The sequence below is a fragment of the Diabrotica virgifera genome, chromosome 8 (genome assembly GCF_917563875.1).
Source record: "Diabrotica virgifera virgifera chromosome 8, PGI_DIABVI_V3a".
Taxonomy (NCBI): domain Eukaryota; kingdom Metazoa; phylum Arthropoda; class Insecta; order Coleoptera; family Chrysomelidae; genus Diabrotica; species Diabrotica virgifera.
In genome coordinates, this window is record NC_065450.1 from 93777536 (window position 1) to 93797732 (window position 20197).

At 34.9% G+C, this 20197-nt stretch overlaps 1 protein-coding gene across 1 annotated transcript in view; it reads right to left on the bottom strand.

Moving 5' to 3' along the window:
- Nucleotides 1-1459: 1459 nt before the first annotated feature.
- LOC126890633 (uncharacterized) overlaps nucleotides 1460-20197 on the bottom strand; it is a 72697-nt gene continuing 53959 nt past the window's right edge. The window contains exon 5 of the mRNA XM_050659719.1: nucleotides 1460-5898. Within this exon, the coding sequence (XP_050515676.1) occupies nucleotides 5264-5898 (635 nt within the window). The 3' untranslated portion in view covers nucleotides 1460-5263. The remainder of the gene's footprint in view (nucleotides 5899-20197) is intronic.

Here is a 20197-nt window from a genome sequence, read left to right on the forward strand (position 1 = left end):
CTCGTCCCGCAAAGAATAACAAACCCGCCTCTTACGAGATATAAGCACGCCTTTTTTACCAAAAATCAATAAATATATTATTGTTCGTTGTTTTACACTTATTTTAATTTCATTTAATTTGTGTCCGTAAACCACCAACGGAACAAGTATATTGTCTCAATATTGAGCCTTCATCTTAGATAGTGTCAAATACTGCCGACACACTCTTGACAAAGTTTCGCAGAACTTTGGAAAAAGGGTGTAATACTATCCCCTGAATTAATATTGATGACGTGCTGATGTGGCCTCTTAATTTATTAACTAATACGAGATTGGTCTATTTTGCGCCTCTGTTTGGTCTGTGAGCACAGTGTGGTCCCAGTATAGTTTGTAGTTGTCATTCTCAAGCGAGGAACGTATTGATAATATGGGAGATGGTTCGTTTCGAGAAGTCCCAGTTTGATAGCTATCTCTTGATGAAGGATCTTTCCTGCTGAGTCATGTCGTTCCTTGTATTCAGTTGCAGCAAATGTATCCCCTGTAAGATGTTAAATGGTTTCTTGGGCAAGACATCCATATCGGCATTTGCCGTTTTGGACCTGAGGATCTTTGACGATACCTATAGTTCAGGTAATATTTGGTTGGTATAACCTGATCCTGAATGGCCAGTAATGAACCTTCTGTTTCAGGGAACATCTTCCCCGTTGACAATCAATAGTTCGACGTTGTATTGTCGACATAGTCTTGGCTGACCTCATTGGGGTGTCTCCCGTGCAGAGGTTTACCAATCCAGGTTTCGCCTGCATCTGAAAATAAGTTCTTAAATTAGCAACTTGTTTATCTAATTGCTCACCTATATCCATCACTTCCTCCTAAATTCCGTGGTAATGTCGTTCTTTCTACTGCACTTCGAGGATGGTGTTTTTGTGCCTTTGAGGTGGGTTCTTACTTTTCGCTGAAGATTCTCTATGTCTGCTTTTGTCCACTTAATAATGCCAAATGAATAGCTAAGCGCGGAACATGCGTAAGTGTTTATTACCTTAAACAAATTTTTACTGTTAAGGTGTGAACGAAGCAGCTGTTTTACCCTTCGTATTAACTCAGTAATTATATCAGTTTTCATTTGCTTATGGTCAATTTTCCGCGCTTGCTTTACTCCGAGATATTTATAGGTAGGTACATGTCGTGTTCACCCATGGCCTCGATGTTCTGGCCATTTTGCATATCGAATCCTCCGGGCTGCACCCTGTCCTCTAACTATATTTAAAATACGGCACTTGTCTAGTCCAAAGTGCATACTAATATCATTAGAAAATGATTCTACAGTTTTTAGCATCTGATCTAGTTGGTTTCGAGTGGAAGCCATTAATTTCAAATCATCCATGTACAAAAGATGATTAAGCTTCGCCACCACATTAACACTATTATTAATAGTGTATTATTATTATTAGTTAACCTACTTTTTTAATAAAACTACATATTTAACAGTAAAAGTTATTTATTAAAACAATATTAAAAGTAATAAAAATTGTACATGTTATGTTTTATCTTTATGTTTTTAGAATTTTGGGGCAAAAGTAAAAATGTTTTTAATTAAAAAAAAAACAAGTAAAATCCTTTATAAAAGGTATACTTATTTGTTAAAATTCCCTAAAAAGGGCTACATCACAAACTGTGATATTTAACACCACAGTTACATTACAAACAAATTGTGATGTAACCCTTTTTAGTAAATTTTAACAAATATACCTTTTATAAAGGATTTTACTTGTTTTTTTTTGTAATATGTGGTATACAGCCAACCACAGGATTAAAAACATTTTTCCTCGTGGATTTTTTATGTTTAAATGAATCTTTAGATGGACATTTGGTAAATATTTTTAGATTAACAGTTTGGAAACTGCTTGGACATTCACTCACCGGAGTGTATTTAGGAGCAACAATCACAAATGACAACAAAATAGAGCGGGAAGTTGAAACGCAAATAATGGCAGGAAATAGATCCATCTTTACAATACAACATCTAACGAAGTCAAAACTTCTTTCACGAGGTGCAAAAATTCAGATATATCCCTAATAGCACATGGACATCCAATGGACGTCCTTCACGGACTTTAAGGACGTCCGTTTTCGTCCGAGGAACATCCTTTATACGTCCTATTTTGGTCCAAATGTCGCGCTACCGAACGTCCGTTGGACGTCCATCTAAGGTCCGAGGGGACGTAAATTGGACCTTAATCGGACGTAAATTGGACCTTAATCGGACGTCCTAGTTTAGTCCAAATGCCACGTTGCCAAACGTCCAATGGACGTCCACCGAACGTCCCCTCGGACGTTCGGTGTCCCTTCATAGGTGTACCTTCATAGGACGTCCCAGTTTGGTCCAATGTCGTGCTGCCGAACGTCCATCTAACGTCCTGAGAGGACGTTATTTGGACGTTCATCGGACGTCCAAAAAATACCTTCGGTGGACTTCAATAAAGAATGTATTTTTAATTTTGGGAAATAAAAAAAAATGTTAAAGGAACTTTTATTACAAATTACATTAAATTACATTATAATATATTAATTTATTGATATTTATTTATTAATAACAAACGGGACAAACAAACTTTCAAAATTATACATGAATGCAGCATTAAAGAAATACCTACATAATATACAATTATTATTACCTATTACTATCTATATAAAATTATAAATAAAAATAAAATAATAAATTAATACAATAAAGTACACATTTGTTTAAACAATGTAACGTTTTGCATTTAATGCTTCAAATAGTACCTAAAGCTATTGATATTGCTACTGTAACAAATCATCTGAAGTAACCGCCCTGTATTTATATCTAATGACCAAATGAACAGTGATTTACTGAAAACTATGTAAAAATTCGAATATTTCGAGTAACTGTGCAATAGAGTAGGTAGTTTGAATGCTATAAAAATCTGACATATTTCAATTATTGTTTGAAAGACAATGTGTCCTTATTTAAATGATAATAAATATATAAAAAATTTGAATAATCCAACTAAGAAAATAATTGGATTAAAACGTATTCAAAACAACACTGTCGACATAATGTACTTACATTGTTTAAAATAGTATTGTTTAAACAATGGTACCTAATTTACTATACCTCCGAGTTAAGTACAGAAATAAGACGACCCTCTCGCAAATTTCTATACCTACATAAATAACAGTTAATACCGATGGGTATTGTATACAGAAAACAGGAAAAACATATTGTGAGATGTATAATAATATCGAACTAAATTAAAAATTCAACGAAACTGCGTAGATCGTAAATTATCAAAAAAATATATATAAAATTGGATAGAAAATATACATGAGGTATAAAAAAGTATCCAATAATCAAAAAATGTGCTAAAATGCAAATATATACCTATATGATAAAATTGTAAAGAAATTTTTTGTTTATTGAAATAAGGTTTCGACAACACAACACAAAAATTAAAAATCTTACTGTTTAAAATGTTTACCATAGGCTATGTCCAGACGGTGGTAGCTGAATGCTTCTGCTTCGGCGTTCAGTTACCAGAAAGTGACTGGCTACCCCGGAAAACTCCATGAGCTGTATGGGGTTGATTACTTCCAAAACTCCTCATCCGGTCGAGGAATCAGGAACATGGACTGCTTCGGCACTTCAGAAAAACTCCAGGAATAGGAATCCTCAGCGTAGTTGATTAAAATGTTATGCGCCTATGTCATAGGGGCACATTATAATCCATTGGATGGACCTATGCATTGATGCTCTAAATGGCCCGATGAGGCGACCGGACGCTGTGTTATGCTGTGAAACAGCGTCTTCATTTCTTTACATAATAATATGTAGTATATTTATAATATTATACAATTCGTATAAATATAATATAATTTCTTAAATTATGAAAATAAGTGGTTGATGAAGAAAACACTAGGCGGGAGCCCTAACGACGACAACGACTGAGAGATCAGCTCTCGAACTTCGAACTGATATCGGTGAATCGAAAATCTATCGCCTATCGTTTTAGTTTTTTGAACAAAGAAACCAGGTAGTGGGGGCGATTTTCAGACGTCCAGAAAACGTCCATATTTCTTCCAGTACGGACGTCCAAAGGACGTTCATATTTATTCCACCCGAAGGACGTACATATTTAGTCCACCGAAGGACATCCATTTATAGTCCATAGACATTAGGACTAAAACTGGACCTATTTTGGGCACGTATCTTCAACTTCAAAAAGATGCTCTCAAGATTCATCTGTAGTACGGATACATTGATAAAAATTATATTTTTGCTTATTAGAATTACATAATTAGCAAACTTATGTTATCTTGGTAACTAGAATAATGAAACATTGTAACAAATAATTTACAAATAAGATTTTCACACTTTACAAAAAAACAAAAACATGTTTTGGATATTAAACTGTACAATTTTGAATTAAATATGATTATCTTTTCGATTTAAACCATTTTATTAACATAATTAAGTTAATATTTTATTAAATTATTTTGCTATTTGATCCCGTAATTCATATATGTCCAATATGGACGATCAGAAAACGTCCATATTTCGTCCAAAGGACGTTCATATTTATTCCACCCGAAGGACGTCCAACAACGGACGTCCGAAGAACGTACATATTTAGTCCACCGAAGGACGTCCAACGTCGGACGTCCGTTTTTAGTCCATGGACGTTAGGACCAAAAATGGACCTATTTTGGACGTCCAGAGGACGTCGTGTGCTATTAGGGATAAGACTATAATACGACCAGCAGTCGCGTATGGAAGCGAAACATGGATGCTAACAAAAAGAGAAGTAAATAAATTGCTAGTGTGGGAACCTAAAATTCTTCGAATGATATATGGCCCTTGCAGAGACAGCGCGAGCGTGAAAAACGAATGGAGGCGCAGATACAATAGGTAGACAACGAGTTATAGTCTCTATTCGGAAAGGAAAATCTAGTCTGATATATAAAGGCCAATGGACTCGGATGGGCAGGGCATGTGATACGCAGTAACGACAATCGTAACCTTATAAATAATGTGTTCTGGGAAAGGCCAGATGGAACAAGGTCTGTAGGACGGACTAGAAAAAGGTGGAAAGATGCAGTCAAAGAAGATATGGAGAAAATGAGAGTGCGACAATGGGAACTAGTGGCACATAACCGACAAACATGGAAGGCAATAGTAAACGCGGCAAAGACTCACGAAGAGTTGTAACGCTATTAATGATGATGATGTCACTCAACGGAAGGTCAGATTTAACAAAAATTGCTATGGTTTCATTGTTGTAGCCACTACCACACTCGGAGGTTTGTTGAGAGCAAAATAGAAAACCATTGTAGAAAAACTTAAAACCGAGCAAGCAATAATAATGTAAAATACATATCTAAACCAAAAATCATTTTCCAAAGACTCGACCTGTCCCACATACCACGCCAAACACATGCCCATATTCTCAAAGAAAATCAACGCGAAAAATCCGTAAAAGATTTTTGTGGCTTTTTTAAACTTAATTTTGAATTCTATAATGCAGAAAATAAATATAAGTCCTATAAAAAGGAAGAAAACTGCTTTAGCTCTTTTAACGTCGTCTGACTTTACGTCATACACCAGAATCGTGATAATCAAAATAACATGGATGGTAAGGATATATATGGTTTCCTTTAAATAAAAATAAGCAAAAACTGTTATAGTTAATATGCGAGCTAACAAAAATGCGAACCACCAGACAGTGGCTACTAATTTCCCTGCCAAATCGTCGTCTTCTAAACCTTTCACATTTATAATTCTAGAAATGTTGAAATCTGGTTCAGAGTAATCTGAAATCTCGGTGCCGCGGTACAGAGGATGCTTCGTACCATCAGCTAATGAGGTTTTTCTTAATGTAGGATAAGTTGGAGAAGCATCTGTAAATAAAAAGGAATCATTAAAAATATATAAACATTATTTTCAAGTTCGTTGCAACTCGAAAACGTAGGAGCATTATATTCTAGTTTAATCAGAGAGTGCAGCAAGCGTCTATACCGATTTCGGGACTTTTTTGACCCTCGTCAGTAGACACATATGCTCTTCTCTCTGACTGAATCGGGATACTCCGACGCGTGCAGTCTCAGATTGCAACGAACGAAATTATAATAGTCCAGGATTACTAGGGCTATCTTCTCCCGGTAAGGGTGGTTAACCCTTATCCGAGGGGTGGAATGATTAATAGTCGTTTCACTGTTGAAGTTGTTTTATTATACTCGCATGAGTACAAGCTGGTAGCAACCTACGTAACGTCGTCTCGCGGAGTGTAGATGACACTATCTTTTAATGTGAATAATCTTACATCTAATAAAATAGAATGACGAATGTGGAATGTGTAATGAGGATTCCCTTATTACGTTTTGGTTGTATAAATATATTTAAAAGTGCAAAGTCAGCGTCGACCCTGAAAAGTGTTTATAGTGGCTGTATGTATAATTACACCTCACGATCTAGGTCAACAATGTTTATGTAACGAAAGAAGGTTGGAATTGTTTATGATGACATTTAAATAACCGAAAGAAATTAGCGTAGATAATTAAAGGGTGTTTTTAAAAGATATCTAATGAGTACAGATGAATTCTTGTACACCTTTCCCTCCTAAGAATTTTCTGACTACGGGCAGAAAATTTTGCAAGTAGTGCTACCAACCCATACTGTGTTGTAATCAATACAAAAAATTTATTTTATATACAAACTTCCTAAAACTACGTAAATACATAAATAAAAATAAAAATGTTCGTTTAACAACATTGTTTCATCACACTTGTCACTCACTGTGTTTTCGGATTGTAAGCATATAATCTATTCTCATGTATTTCCTTGATTTTATTGTTTTCTATTCTGATTTTACAATTAACGTTATTTACTTCTGTTATTGCGAAAGGACCTACATAAAGACTATCAAATTTACCATTCTCTTCCCTTTTTACCAGGACTAGGTCTCCTATTTTAAAGTTTTGAGGTGTTGCTTTGAGCTTATTCTTTTCTTGCCGCTCTTTTTTGTGTTTTAATAAGAAGGTTCTGGCTCTCTCGTGTGCGCTTTGTAGTTTGTATCGTAACTCATTGTAGTAGGCATCTATATTGTAACATGGTTGAATCTCCTGTGTAAGGTCTTCCGGTAGGTTAACCTTCCTGCCATATAACAGTTCGAACGGTGTGTATCCATGATACGCGTTAGGGGTTGTATTGTAGCAGTATGTGAACATTCTGCAACACACATCCCAATTTTCTCTGTCTTCGTCTATGAATGCTCTTACATACTCGTTCAACGTTCTGTGTAGTTTTTCGCAACTTCCAATGGACTGTGGGTGGTATGCCCTTGAAAAGTTGTGCTCTATTTTTAATAGCTTTGTTAATTCCTTCATTACTTCGTTCTTATACTCTGTGCCTTGGTCTGTTCTTATTTGCTTCATGAGTCCGTATGTTGGTATGAAATGATCAAAGATTCCTCTTGCTATTGTCTCTGCTTCTTTATTGCACACTGGTATGCTGACCGCGTATTTTGTCAGTTCACACAACATTGTGATACAGTATCTATTACCTTCATTACTTCTAGTGAATGGACCTATTGTATCTATGTATACTATGTCCCATGGTTTGGAAGATGTGTCCGATATCACGAACTCTTCGACATGTGTTCTTTTCGGTTTGTTAATTTGACATTTGTGGCATTGTTTAACGTATTTTCTTACGTCTTTTTCCAAATTTTTCCATCGGAATCTTGCCTTTAGCTTCTTTATTAGTCTATTATTCCCTACGTGTCCTCCGAACATCGGGTGATTATGGTATTCTTCTATTAATCTGTGTTTTTCTTTGTCATCTTTTATTGTTTCTGGTACTTCACATATGTATATTTCTATATTCTTCAATTTTTTATTTCCTTCTTTAATAAATTCATCAATTGTGCACAATTTAAAAATAATATCATTTACGTATATCTTTACTTTACGTACTGCATTCTCTACCGCCAGCTTATCAAGCTGTGCCAACGCTTGGTTTAAATCGAAATGATCCAATCCTGTGGCTATGCTTTTGCTGCATTTTATTTTGTTTTTGGCCCTAATGCTCAGTCTTGGTGAGATTAGTTCTGCTCCAAAGGACAAAATTGGTAGTCTATGCGCCTCTAAATTATTTAGTACCTTCCTTACTGTCTGTTTGGTGGCTTCTGGCTGTAGTGCGAGTTCACTTTCAGCCTTTGTTTGTCTTGCTTCCTTCTCCTTTTCTCTTGCTTGAGCTCTTGTTATAGCTAGTATATGGGTGTTGTCTATGTATAGGTTCTTTAGTTGATGCAATGTTATTCTTGAAAGGCTGTCTGCGTAGTTACTTTTCCCTGTTATATACTCTATTTCGAAGTCATATTCTTCTAGGTCTAATCTGATCCTCGTGAGTTTTGAGGTTGGTTCTTTCATTGCAAATAGGTGTGTCAAAGGTTTATGGTCTGTTTTTACTTTGAATGTTGGTGCTCCATTTAAAATAATTAATTCCCCAATGAATCGCTAGTAATTCCTTAACGATTATAGGTTTATTACATTCTCCTTTACTAAAACTTCTTGATGCATATGCTATAGGTAGGTCTATTCCGTTGTAATCTTGACTTAGGATTGCTGAACAACTCTCATTGGATGCGTCTGTTGTTAGGATAAACTGTTTGTTGAAATCAGGATATTTTAAAATTGGTGGTTTCGTCAGAGATGCTTTAAGCTTTTTGAATGCTTTTTCACACTCCTCAGACCAAAAAAATTCTACTCCTTTCCTCGATAATCTGTTGAGTGGTCTGCATATTTCCGCAAAATTTTTAATAAAACGTCTATAATAGTTGCAAAATGCTACAAATCTCTTTGTTTCTTCCGCTGTCTTAGGTGTCGGGTATTGTTCAATTGCTGCATACTTCGCTTTGTCGGGTGATACTCCCTCTTGAGAAAGATCATGTCCTAAATATGTTACTTCCCTTCTAAAAAATTGACATTTTCCTGGGTTAAGTTTCAAATTGAATTTTCGACATGTCTCAAATGTCTTTTTCAGGTTGTCTAGGTGATGTTTTTCGGATATTCCAATTACTACGATATCGTCCATGTAAAGAAATGCTTTGTCTGGTGTTAATCCTGAAAATGCTATTGACATCATTCTTGAAAAGCTATTCGGGCTTACATTTAATCCAAAAGGTAATCTGGTAAATTGAAATGCTCCGTTTTCCATGCTAAACGATGTGTATTTTCTCGATGACTTTTCTAATAGTATTTGATGAAAACCTGACATTAAGTCTATAACTGAAAACCATTTTGCTCTTCCTAGTTGATCTAATATCGAATCTATTCTTGGCAATGGGAATTTGTCTGTAACTATCTTCTTGTTCAATTGTCTAAAATCTATGCATAATCTCCATGCATTTCCTCCATCTATAGCTTTTTTCGGTACCAGTACTACTGGGCTGTTGTACTCGGATGTAGATGGTTCTATGATTCCTTGGTCTCTTAGTTTTTGTACTTGTCGATTTAATTCCTCTGTTTGCGCATGAGGTGTCCTATAATTCTTGATATATACCGGAGTTTGGTCTTTAACTCTTAGTTTCTGTTCGTAGAAATTGTTACAGGTTAACATATCATGCCTTAGGGCGAATATGTCTGCATATTCTTCGCATAACGATACTAAGTTATCTCGTATATATTCTGGTATGTCTAATTTCAGTGATTCTCGTAATTCTTTTTTCCTATCCTTGCTGTCGTTGACTAGTCTATATATATTGAATAGTTTAATGTCCAACGTCCTGATTGTGCTTGCCTCTACATTTACTGTTTCGTATGTTGTGTTCAAAATTTTGATGTATGGATTATTACTTGAAATAATTGCTCTTGCTATGAATATTCCTGGTTGTATTTCTTGTTGCTCCACTATCCTGTCGTTCCTTAGCGTTTGAAAAATTTTGACTATTCTGTAAATTTCACATCGGGGTGGTATTATTATGGTGTCATTATCTATATTATCCAGAATTTTCGTACTAATCTAACAATCGTTGTCCTCTTTAATGTGCATTTTAAGGTTTGCGTAGTCCAGTATACATTGAAAGTTAGAAATAAAGTCTCTCCCAACGATTCCGTCTGTTGGAATTGGAAAGTTAGGTTCTACCAATTGAAAGATGTGTTCGAATCGAGTTCCTTTTACTTCTAGTGTTGTCTCAACTTCTCCCATTGTTTGCAACTCTCCTTTAGTGACTCCTTTTATTTTCGCCTTTGTGTTTGATTTCACCTGTTTCTTCATAAAATCTTGTGAACATTTTAGTATTGAAATATCAGCTCCTGTGTCTATGATAAAGGTGCTTGTGTTTTCAAGGATTCCTGTTTTCATTCGTACAAAGTTCGTTAGGTTCAGGTCGAAGTTGTAAATGTTATATTTTATTTCTGCCTGTGTGCTTCCAACTTCTTGTTCATTCAAAACCCCAACTGCTGGTTTTCTTGTTCTTCTTGACTGTCCTCTATCTCTAGTAACCTTACGTTCCTGTTACGTCCTCCTCTCTGGTTTCCTCTGTATGTTTGATTGTTAAATTGTCTGTATCTTCTGTTCGAATAATTTCGTTGATTGTCCGTTGCTTCTCCTTAGTTCCGTTGTCCGAAGTTATTTCTTCTTCCTCTGTCATATTTGTTATGGTATCCTCTTCTGTATTGCTGCTGTCCTCTCCTATTCTCGTAGTTTGTCCTATAATTTAAGACTCTTCCTTGTGCATTTTCTTCAGTCGTATCGATCGATAAAAATTTAGATACTACTTCCTGCGGTGATGTAAAGTTACCTGCTTCCAGTATTAGCTTAGCTTTCTCTGCATTAACGTTTCGTTTCATTGTTGTTACTACTGTTTCCGTCGTATATTTCTTCGCTAACTCCAGTGGCATTCCTTCCGCTATGTATGCTACTTTTAATTGTTCTGCTAACTCTTCCACTTCAGATGCGTACACTGCTGCATCTCTATGCCCTTGCCTTTTCTTGGCTAATTTGGCTATTAAATTCTTCGGATTATCACCTCTTAGTTCTTTCTTCAGTGCTTCAGCTATCCGTGGAATCGTATCTTCCGTGGTTATTAAGTTCCTAGCCTTATTGGTAAGTCGTGTTTTTATTAGCGTTACAGCTGTGTCTTCATGACCTTCTGCCAATTTTCCAAGTAGTTCTAATGCGTCCAAAAATGGTTGTAATTTCCCTGCGCTTCCATCGAACTCGTTGGGCAATATCTTGCTTGCGATATTCAAAAATTCATTGATTGTCAGAGCCATGTTTAATATTGTTATATCTTGTTTTATGTCACCTTTTTCCTCTTTTATTTCGTCGTTAATTATTTCTTCTTCTACTTCCTCGTCGCTTTTTCCTTCTTCTACTTCCTCGTCGCTTTGTTCCTCTTCAACTTCCTCGTCGATTGGTTGATGTATTGAATTTGGAACCACTGTTCTTACATTTACTGCTTGAAATGAGCGTATAACTTTGTCTCTGATTTTTCCAAAATATTTGTTGCACGCTTCCCTCTGTTTGTCCGAAAGTGCTTCCCAGTTTTTCTTAGTTAAGTGCGTGAACTTGTTATAGGATTTAATTAGCTGTGTCGTTACTTCTTCCTGTATGTCCTTAGATTTCGGTACTTTTTTCTTTAAGACCCTTCTGCTCTGTCTTCCTACTTCTTGTGCAAGTTCCTCAACTATTTTGACAAAATCTTCCCAAGTAACTTTGTTGCTACTCATTTATACATAATTTTCTATCCTCAGTTCCTGCACTTCTTAGCGAAAATATAAATTCGATAGTCTTACGGTGTATATAGATATGTGGTATATAGATATATAGTAAAAAATAACGAGATAAAATAATACGTCAATATATGGTAAAAATATGTAAAAAAAAATTGCAATAATAATAAATAATAGTTCAAAAATAAATAACGTTATATTAACCCTTGTAAATAAGTAGTTAGAATAATAATGTAAATGTATTATGCATATAGCGTATATTTGTTATATATTTATATCGTATATTTATATTGATAGTGTATATTTACGATAGCAAATATTAAAATCATAAAAAAAATTGCAAAAATGTACCCTCGTAATAAATAATATAAATAATATATACCTCAAATAATAATGGTAATATGCCATGTGAATAACTTTAATATGTGTTAAAAAAAATTCCAATAATACCCATAAAGATAATTAAAAATAAATAGATAAAAATACTAGAAATATACCTTACATTACTGCTATATCATTCATTTGTTAAGAAATATCGTGGAAATACCATAAGAACAAAATATAGACTCACCACTTTAAACGTTTGTGTTCGTATCACCAAAAGTTCTCGATCCACGTTCCCTGGCATTGTCCATTGTCCCACGATGTTCCATCTCCATACCATTGTCCATTTAGCTCCATGTCAGGCCTGCTGTCTCCATCCTTTCTACATACCACACTGTATTCTAGGGTGGTCGAGGCACCAGAACATTGACGTTTTTCTCCATTTCTCGTTTACCAGTCCTGTGACGTCTTTCCAGTCTTTCTTCCCTGGTCTTGGATCGCCATATAATAGTCCAGGATTACTAGGGCTATCTTCTCCCGGTAAGGGTGGTTAACCCTTATCCGAGGGGTGGAATGATTAATAGTCGTTTCACTGTTGAAACTGTTTTATTATACTCGCATGAGTACAAGATGGTAGCAACCTACGTAACGTCGTCTCGCGGAGTGTAGATGACACTATCTTTTAATGTGAATAATCTTACATCTAATAAAATAGAATGACGAATGTGGAATGTGTAATGAGGATTCCCTTATTATGTTTTGGTTGTATAAATATATTTAAAAGTGCAAAGTCAGCGTCGACCCTGAAAAGTGTTTATAGTGGCTGTATGTATAATTACATCTCACGATCTAGGTCAACAATGTTTATGTAACGAAAGAAGGTTGGAATTGTTTATGATGACATTTAAATAACCGAAAGAAATTAGCGTAGATAATTAAAGGGTGTTTTTAAAAGATATCTAATGAGTACAGATGAATTCTTGTACAAAATGGCTGGGATGCCCTAGCGTCATCCGCTAAGAAAAGTACTAACTTTTCAATCTAATAACACATTAAACAATATTAAAATACTATTTTACATCCCATCAGATTGAAAACAGTGGGAACCTTCTTTGGTAACAACCTCCGAGGCTTCTAAGAAATACAAGCCATACGGATGGGAAGACTATAGGAAGATGAGGGAATTTTACAATATATAATTCACATCTCATCTGCTCAGCGTGATAAAAGCTGTAAAATTTAGTTGCAACCCGAAAACGCAGCTGTATTATATTCTAGTTCAATCAGAGAGTGCAGCAAGCGTCTATATCGGTTTCGGGAGTTTTTTGCCCCTCGTCGAAATTTTATTTACTCTATTTGGAGTACGTAGGAAACCTTCTCGTTGGAGCTTTTACCACGCTGAGCAGATGAGATGTGAATTATATATTGTAAAATTCCCTTATCTTCATATAGTCTTGGCATCCGTATAGCTTGAATTTTTTAGAAGCCTCGGAGGTTGTTACCAGAGAAGGTTCCCACTGTTTTCAATCTGATGGGATATAGAATAATATTTCAATATTGTTTTATGTGTTACTATTAATAAAAGGGGACCAACTTTATTTTGAGCGTAATTCGCTTAGTTTTAATGCTAGAAACTTTTATAAAAATTAAAATAAATAATAAATTAAAAAACAAATAGCGCTGATTTATGAGCTTCCATATTCCGCAAATAAAAATTTTAAGCTTGTTACACAGGGCAGGAATTTAAAATTTTAGTGGCTGAGCCCCCCCCCCTCCCCACTGCTTAAAAATAGGTATATTGAATCGATCTTTGCGGCAGAATTACGAGCTATTTATGAGCTTTCGAATTGATATACTTTCAATTTTTGTGCTCATCCCCTTAAAATGAATTACTTACATTGATAAAGTTATTAAAATAAATAAATTCTTTTTGAGTTATTAAAGATCAAAGATTTTAATTTTCAAGCCCTTTTCAAAAACAAGCACTTTAAACCGGTGAAACTTACAGATCATATAAAAAATACATAAGTAAAGTAATTTGTTTTGTAAAGCGGTAGGAGGAGAGCACGAATTTTTTTACCAAAAAAAGGGGACCAACTTTATTTTGAGCGTAATTCGCTTAGTTTTAATGCTAGAAACTTTTATAAAAATTAAAATAAAGCTTTTTTTACCCACTTTAGAAAGCTTTAATGGGGTTTTCCCGAAAAGTGTTTCGTTTTTTGGTTATTTGACATTGAAATATTCGATTTGGAATTTGACGATAATAAAAACGCATTTTTCATGAGCTACAAATTTGCTTTTGTTGGGTCTAATAGACATCACAAATAAACAACTTTTTTAGTTTTTTTCTATGATACATTTTTGCTAAGAATGTTTTTTTCGGTACGTGATTCGGTTTGTGATTGAACATTGGTTTTGAGTTATTTGCGAAAAACCGCCTAACAACGTGGTTTTTTTGTAGAAAAATAAACATTTTCAATCGCAAATAACTCAAAAAGTATTGATTTACTTTAAAAATCTGTATAGAACGAAAGTTGCTTAAAATTAGTCAGTTTATCCATTTCCGGACTTTTAATCGCGCGTTTTTTCACCCCAGAGAAGTCCCCCCCTAAGTAAAAGCAACCAACGACAAAAGTTCAACTTTGAAGTAGAAGGTAAGTAGAAACTAAAGCCAAATTTTCATGCAATTCGGAGTTGACCCTGAAAATTACACGGTTTCGCCGTATTTCACGTTCATTGACTAAGCTATTAGGAACTAATAAGTTTAGACTGGTTAAGTTAAGGCTTTTGATTCAGTAGAGTTTGAAACAGTACTGGAAACCCTAAAGCAACTCCCTTTTGATGTTTTGTCGAAGGACCAAATGAACAATACTAAAATATAAATTTCGAATTGATTCAATTACCCTATGTATGTTTCTTCTCGATCGACGATTGGGAATAATTATTTTAAGTCGAGGAGTAAAAATGGTTTTATTGACAGCTACAGATAACTATTACACGTAATGACTTACGCACTGCAGTTGTTGGTTAGGTAAAATTTCAAAATAGACTGCGGCTCTAAAGAGTCTGGAACCATAATTTATAATACTCAAAAATAATTTATAACTCATCAAAAGGTAATATTATCTTTGCATGGTAACAAACACCTTTGAACCTTGATGTTTGCACAAATATAATTTAAACGAGAACGTTATTGCAACAGAATTTGGCAATTTATTCAATTCTACAGGAACTTGAATAAACTCATAATTAAACTATTATTCTATGTCTTTCACAATTATACACAGTGAAACTATAAAAAATAGGAAGTTAGGATTAATGTGAGATTACAAATTAAGGGACTAATTTGTGATTGAACATTGGTGTTAAAACAGCAAGAAGCGAATACAGGTGTTAAACAAAGAAATGAAAATAAGCTGCTTTTATGATAACATAGTATTTATATCGAAGTGTGAAGATAACCTAAAACGATTGCCTACTAAAGTTTCCGAAAAATTGGAGAACAATTTAATATGGTTATAGTATAGCTATTGGGAAGACACGGTCACTCACGATTAACATAGAATCTAAGAGGTGTAAACTAGCGGCAAACAATCAAAATGTTGAGCAAGTTATGAACTTCAAATAGCTAGGAGTCAACATTACCAGTAGCAGAAACCTCAAGGACGGAGGTCAAAGCACAGCCTAACAGATAAGCAATGATATTTGGATACCTACGTGACAAGAGCATAGAATGTAAAGTAACCAACAAGCACAAGAGCATAGGAAGTAAAGTGAGAATAATTATAATATACTGAATTCGCTCTATCGAGATTCACTTTGACACTGCCGTTAGTAATTGCTTGCTTGCTTGGTTATTGGCCTTGCTTTATGCAATTTGGCCAGCTCGATCAGGTTGGCGGTCACGACGTTGACTGGCTCATGACCATGTCGGGCCCACCGAATATGTCTACTTCTTGATTTTTTGAAGTACATTGGCTATGGTGATAATGTTGACTAAATATTTACTTTTTGTACAAGGTACAATAACAAACATAATCTATTAGTAATAAGCATGAATTATAAATAAGTTGGAGCTAGTTGAGCATTATAATTTTATTCTGTTTATGCTAAGAAACCTCATAATTGCTCTGATTGATTCTTCATCTACGTTATGTAAAATTGAATATATTGTTATCGGGGTGGGAAGTCCTTTATTGGCGAAAAAATTGTAGATATCCCAGTTTGGAATGGAGTTAATAGGGCATTCAAAAAATATGTGATTAAGATTTTCTATTTTCCCACATTCGCAATAGTCAGGTTCATCCTATGCAAGTTTTGTTTTGTTAGACAGTGCCCCAGTGCCCTATACGTAACCTAATAACTGTAGTGATGTGTCTTCGATCTATGAATGGAAGAATAGCAAACCATTTATTTTTAGGAAGCGTAGGTTGTACTTTTCGGTATTGATAGTCTTTGATTCTGATTAGGTTGTTCCATTTATTTCTGAAATCATCATACAATTTAGATTTAATGTCAGTATATATGTCTTGGACATCGAGGGGCATGACTATTGGTATGTTCAAATTTCTTCCTATATTAGCTAGGGTGTCAGCTTCTTCGTTACCCGGGATATTTGAATGTCCTGGTATCCATGCTAATCTGATGTCAAAGCCATTTTCAGTTGCATGAACTATAAGTCTTTTTGTTTCAATAGGCCAAAACACTGATATATTTTTGACTGAACAACTGCTGATTTTTTCAATTGCACTGCTGGAATCCGAAAAAATCATTATTCTGAATAAGTTTTTTCTAAGTGCTAATTTAATTGCCTCAAAGATTCCTATAATCTCCGCCTTACATATGGAGAGGTGATTTGGTAACTTTGAGCTGTATTTGATGTTGATATTTGGTATACTGACTCCAAACCCTGTTGTAAGATCTTTCTTCGATGCATCAGTGAATATAAAGGTATGGGTTGCTTTATATTTTTCTGTGTTTATAAAAAATTGTTCTTTGATAATGGGATCATTTGTTTTAGATTTAATGGGACTGTCTTCACTATACTACACAGTGTGTTATAAGGGACTTCATAACAAGGGAAGTTGTTTGACTTATAAATGTCCTTGAGATATGGCATGAATTCAGCCAAACCTGCTATCAAATAGGGCGTATTGTCGTCTCTCCAAAAGGCTGGTCTATTTATTAATATTCTTTTGGTATTTGAGATTAATTTGGTTAGAGGGTAGTTTCTAATACATATTATTTTCTTCAAGAACCCTATGGTTAATAGTTTCCTTCTTTGTTCTGGTTCTAGTAAGTTTGCCTCTGCTAATAGTGCTGCATGTGGAGTTCCAAGAGCTATTCTAACACCTTCAAAAAAGATTGAATCCAGTTTATTTAGGATTGATTTATTGGCTGGTTTTATAAAGAGTCCACCGAAGTCTAAGTGGGATCTCACAAGTCCCTGAAATGCCATCAAAAGGATGCACGGGTCAGCTCCCCACCATACTCTGCTTATGGCTCTTAGTACATTGAGAGATTTTTTTGCTTTTATGATATTATTTGTTATGTGTGTATCCCATTTGAGGTGTTGCTGGAATGTTATCCCAAGGTATTTCACTTGTCTTCTTCTTCTTCTTGTGCCACTCCTATCGGAGATTGGAAATCATCAAGGCTACCCTGACTTTGTTTACAGTTGACCTAAAAAGTTCATTAGTGGTGCAGCCAAACCACTCTCTCAAATTCCGCATCCACGACATTCTTCTACGGCCTGGATTCCGTTTTCCTTCTATTTTTCCTTGCATTATATTTTGAAGTAATGCGTATTTATGACCTCTCATCAGGTGACCCAAATACTCGAGTTTTCTTCGTTTTATCGTTAATAAAATTTCTGGGTCTCTTCCTATCCTTCGTATTACTTCAAGATTTGTGATTCTATCAACCCAACTTATCTTCAGCATTCGACGGTAGCACCACATCTCGAAACTTTCAATATTTTTTATGTTGTTCTGTTTGAGAGTCCAGGCCTCTACACCGTATAATAGCGTGTTAAATACGTAGCCACTTAGCATTCTTAATCGTAGAGGGATGCTTATATCTCTGTTGCAGAAGAATTTTCTCATCTTTATGAAGGTGGCCCTGGCAATTTCGATACGTCTTTTTATTTCATTGTTTTGGTCTCCAGTTTCGTTTATAGTATAACATAGTTATAGTTACATAACATAGTTATATAACATAGTTATAACATAGTTTCGTTATAGTCCAAGTATTTATAACTTGATACTTTTTCAATTTGAATGCCGTTTATACTAATATGTGCTGGTTGTGTCATGATTTTACTGAAGATCATATACTTGGTTTTTTTGATATTAATGTTTATGCCATAATTGTTGCAAGCAATATTTATGTTTGTAAGTAATCGTTGTAATTCTTCTACTGTTCTTGCAACTAGTACAGTGTCGTCTGCGTATCGAATATTATTTACAACCTCTCCATTGATTACGATTCCTTCATTTGCTTGCAAAAGTGCTTCCCGACAGATGCTTTCACTATATACATTAAATAGCAGTCGTGACAAAATGCATCCCTGTCTTACTCCTCTACGTATTTCTATTGCTTTTGATATCTCGTTTTCTATTTTGATGTTAGCTTTCTGATTCCAATATAAGTTGAGAATTATTCGCAGATCTTTATTATCTATGTCTTTTCTTTCAAGAATGTCTCTTAGCCTATCGTGGCGTACTCTGTCAAACGCTTTTTCAAAATCGATAAAACATGCATGTACTTCTTGATTAACGTCTAGGCATCTTTGTGTAAGAACATTCAAACCGAAGAGAGCTTCTCGAGTACCTAGTCCTTTTCTGGACCCCATCTGTGTATTACTAATATCTGACTCCAACTTTTGATAAACTCGGTTGTGGATGATTTTTAGAAATATCTTTAGTAGATGGCTCATTAAAGATATTGTTCGATGTTCTGAACATTCTTTTGCATTGGATTTCTTTGGCAGTGTAACGAATGTAGACAGCAGCCACTCTTGAGGTATAATACCAGTATTGTATACTGTGTTAAATAAGTGCAATATTATACCTATTGATTTATCATTCAAGAGCTTTAGTAATTCAGTAGGAACCTCATCGGGTCCATTTGCCTTTCCAGTTTTGGAATTTCTAAGTGACATTTCTACTTCATATTTTAGGATTTCAGGTCCCGTTTCACCATTTACCTTGTCAATGTTATTTCTGTTGTCCTCAAACAATTCTCTTATGTATTCACTCCATCTATTAATTTTTTCTGTTAAGTCTACAATAATATTTCCGTCTTTGTCCTTAAGCAAACTTATTTGACGTCTTCTTTGGGTTCCTGTAAGTTCTTTTACTTTTTTGTGTATATTGAATGTGTCGTACTTTCTTTCATAGTCTTCCATTTCTACACATTGTTCTTTAATCCATGATTCTTTGGCCTTCTTTATTATTTGCTTTATGTTCTTATCAACCTCTCTGTATTTTTCTGAATTATTCTTCAATTTGCGTCTTTCATCCATTAGTTCTAGTATGTCTGGTGTCATCCACACCTTATGTTTCTTTGGAGATTTGGTTAGGTGTTTCTTTCCCGTAGTTCTTATTATAGTGTTTATATACTTCAGTTTTTCATCTATGTTGTCTGTTCTGCGGATTTGGTTTTCTGCTACACTGAGGTCGGTGTTGATTTCTTCGCGCACTGTTTGTCGTCGGTGTTCACTTTTAAGCTGACTTAAGTCTAACGTTGGGATGATGGTTTTTCTCATTTTCTTTGGTCTAGCTTCTAACACAGATACTACTGGATTATGATCCGAACCGATATCAGTTCCAGGGTAAGTTTTAGTAGATTTCACGGCATTACGGTATCTTTTTGTCACCATTATGTAATCTATTTGGTTTCTGATTACTTTTTCTTGTGTGTGTTGAGGTGACGTCCACGTATACAGTCTCCTTGGGGGTAATTTAAAGAATGTATTAGTTATTATTAAATCTTCGCTTTGACAAAACTGAACTAAACGATCACCCCTTTCATTTCTATTACCTAAGCCGTATTCACCGACATTTTCTCTAACTTTACCCTGACCTACCTTGGCGTTCAGATCGCCCATTACTATGTTAATGTGTTGTCTCTTTGTTGT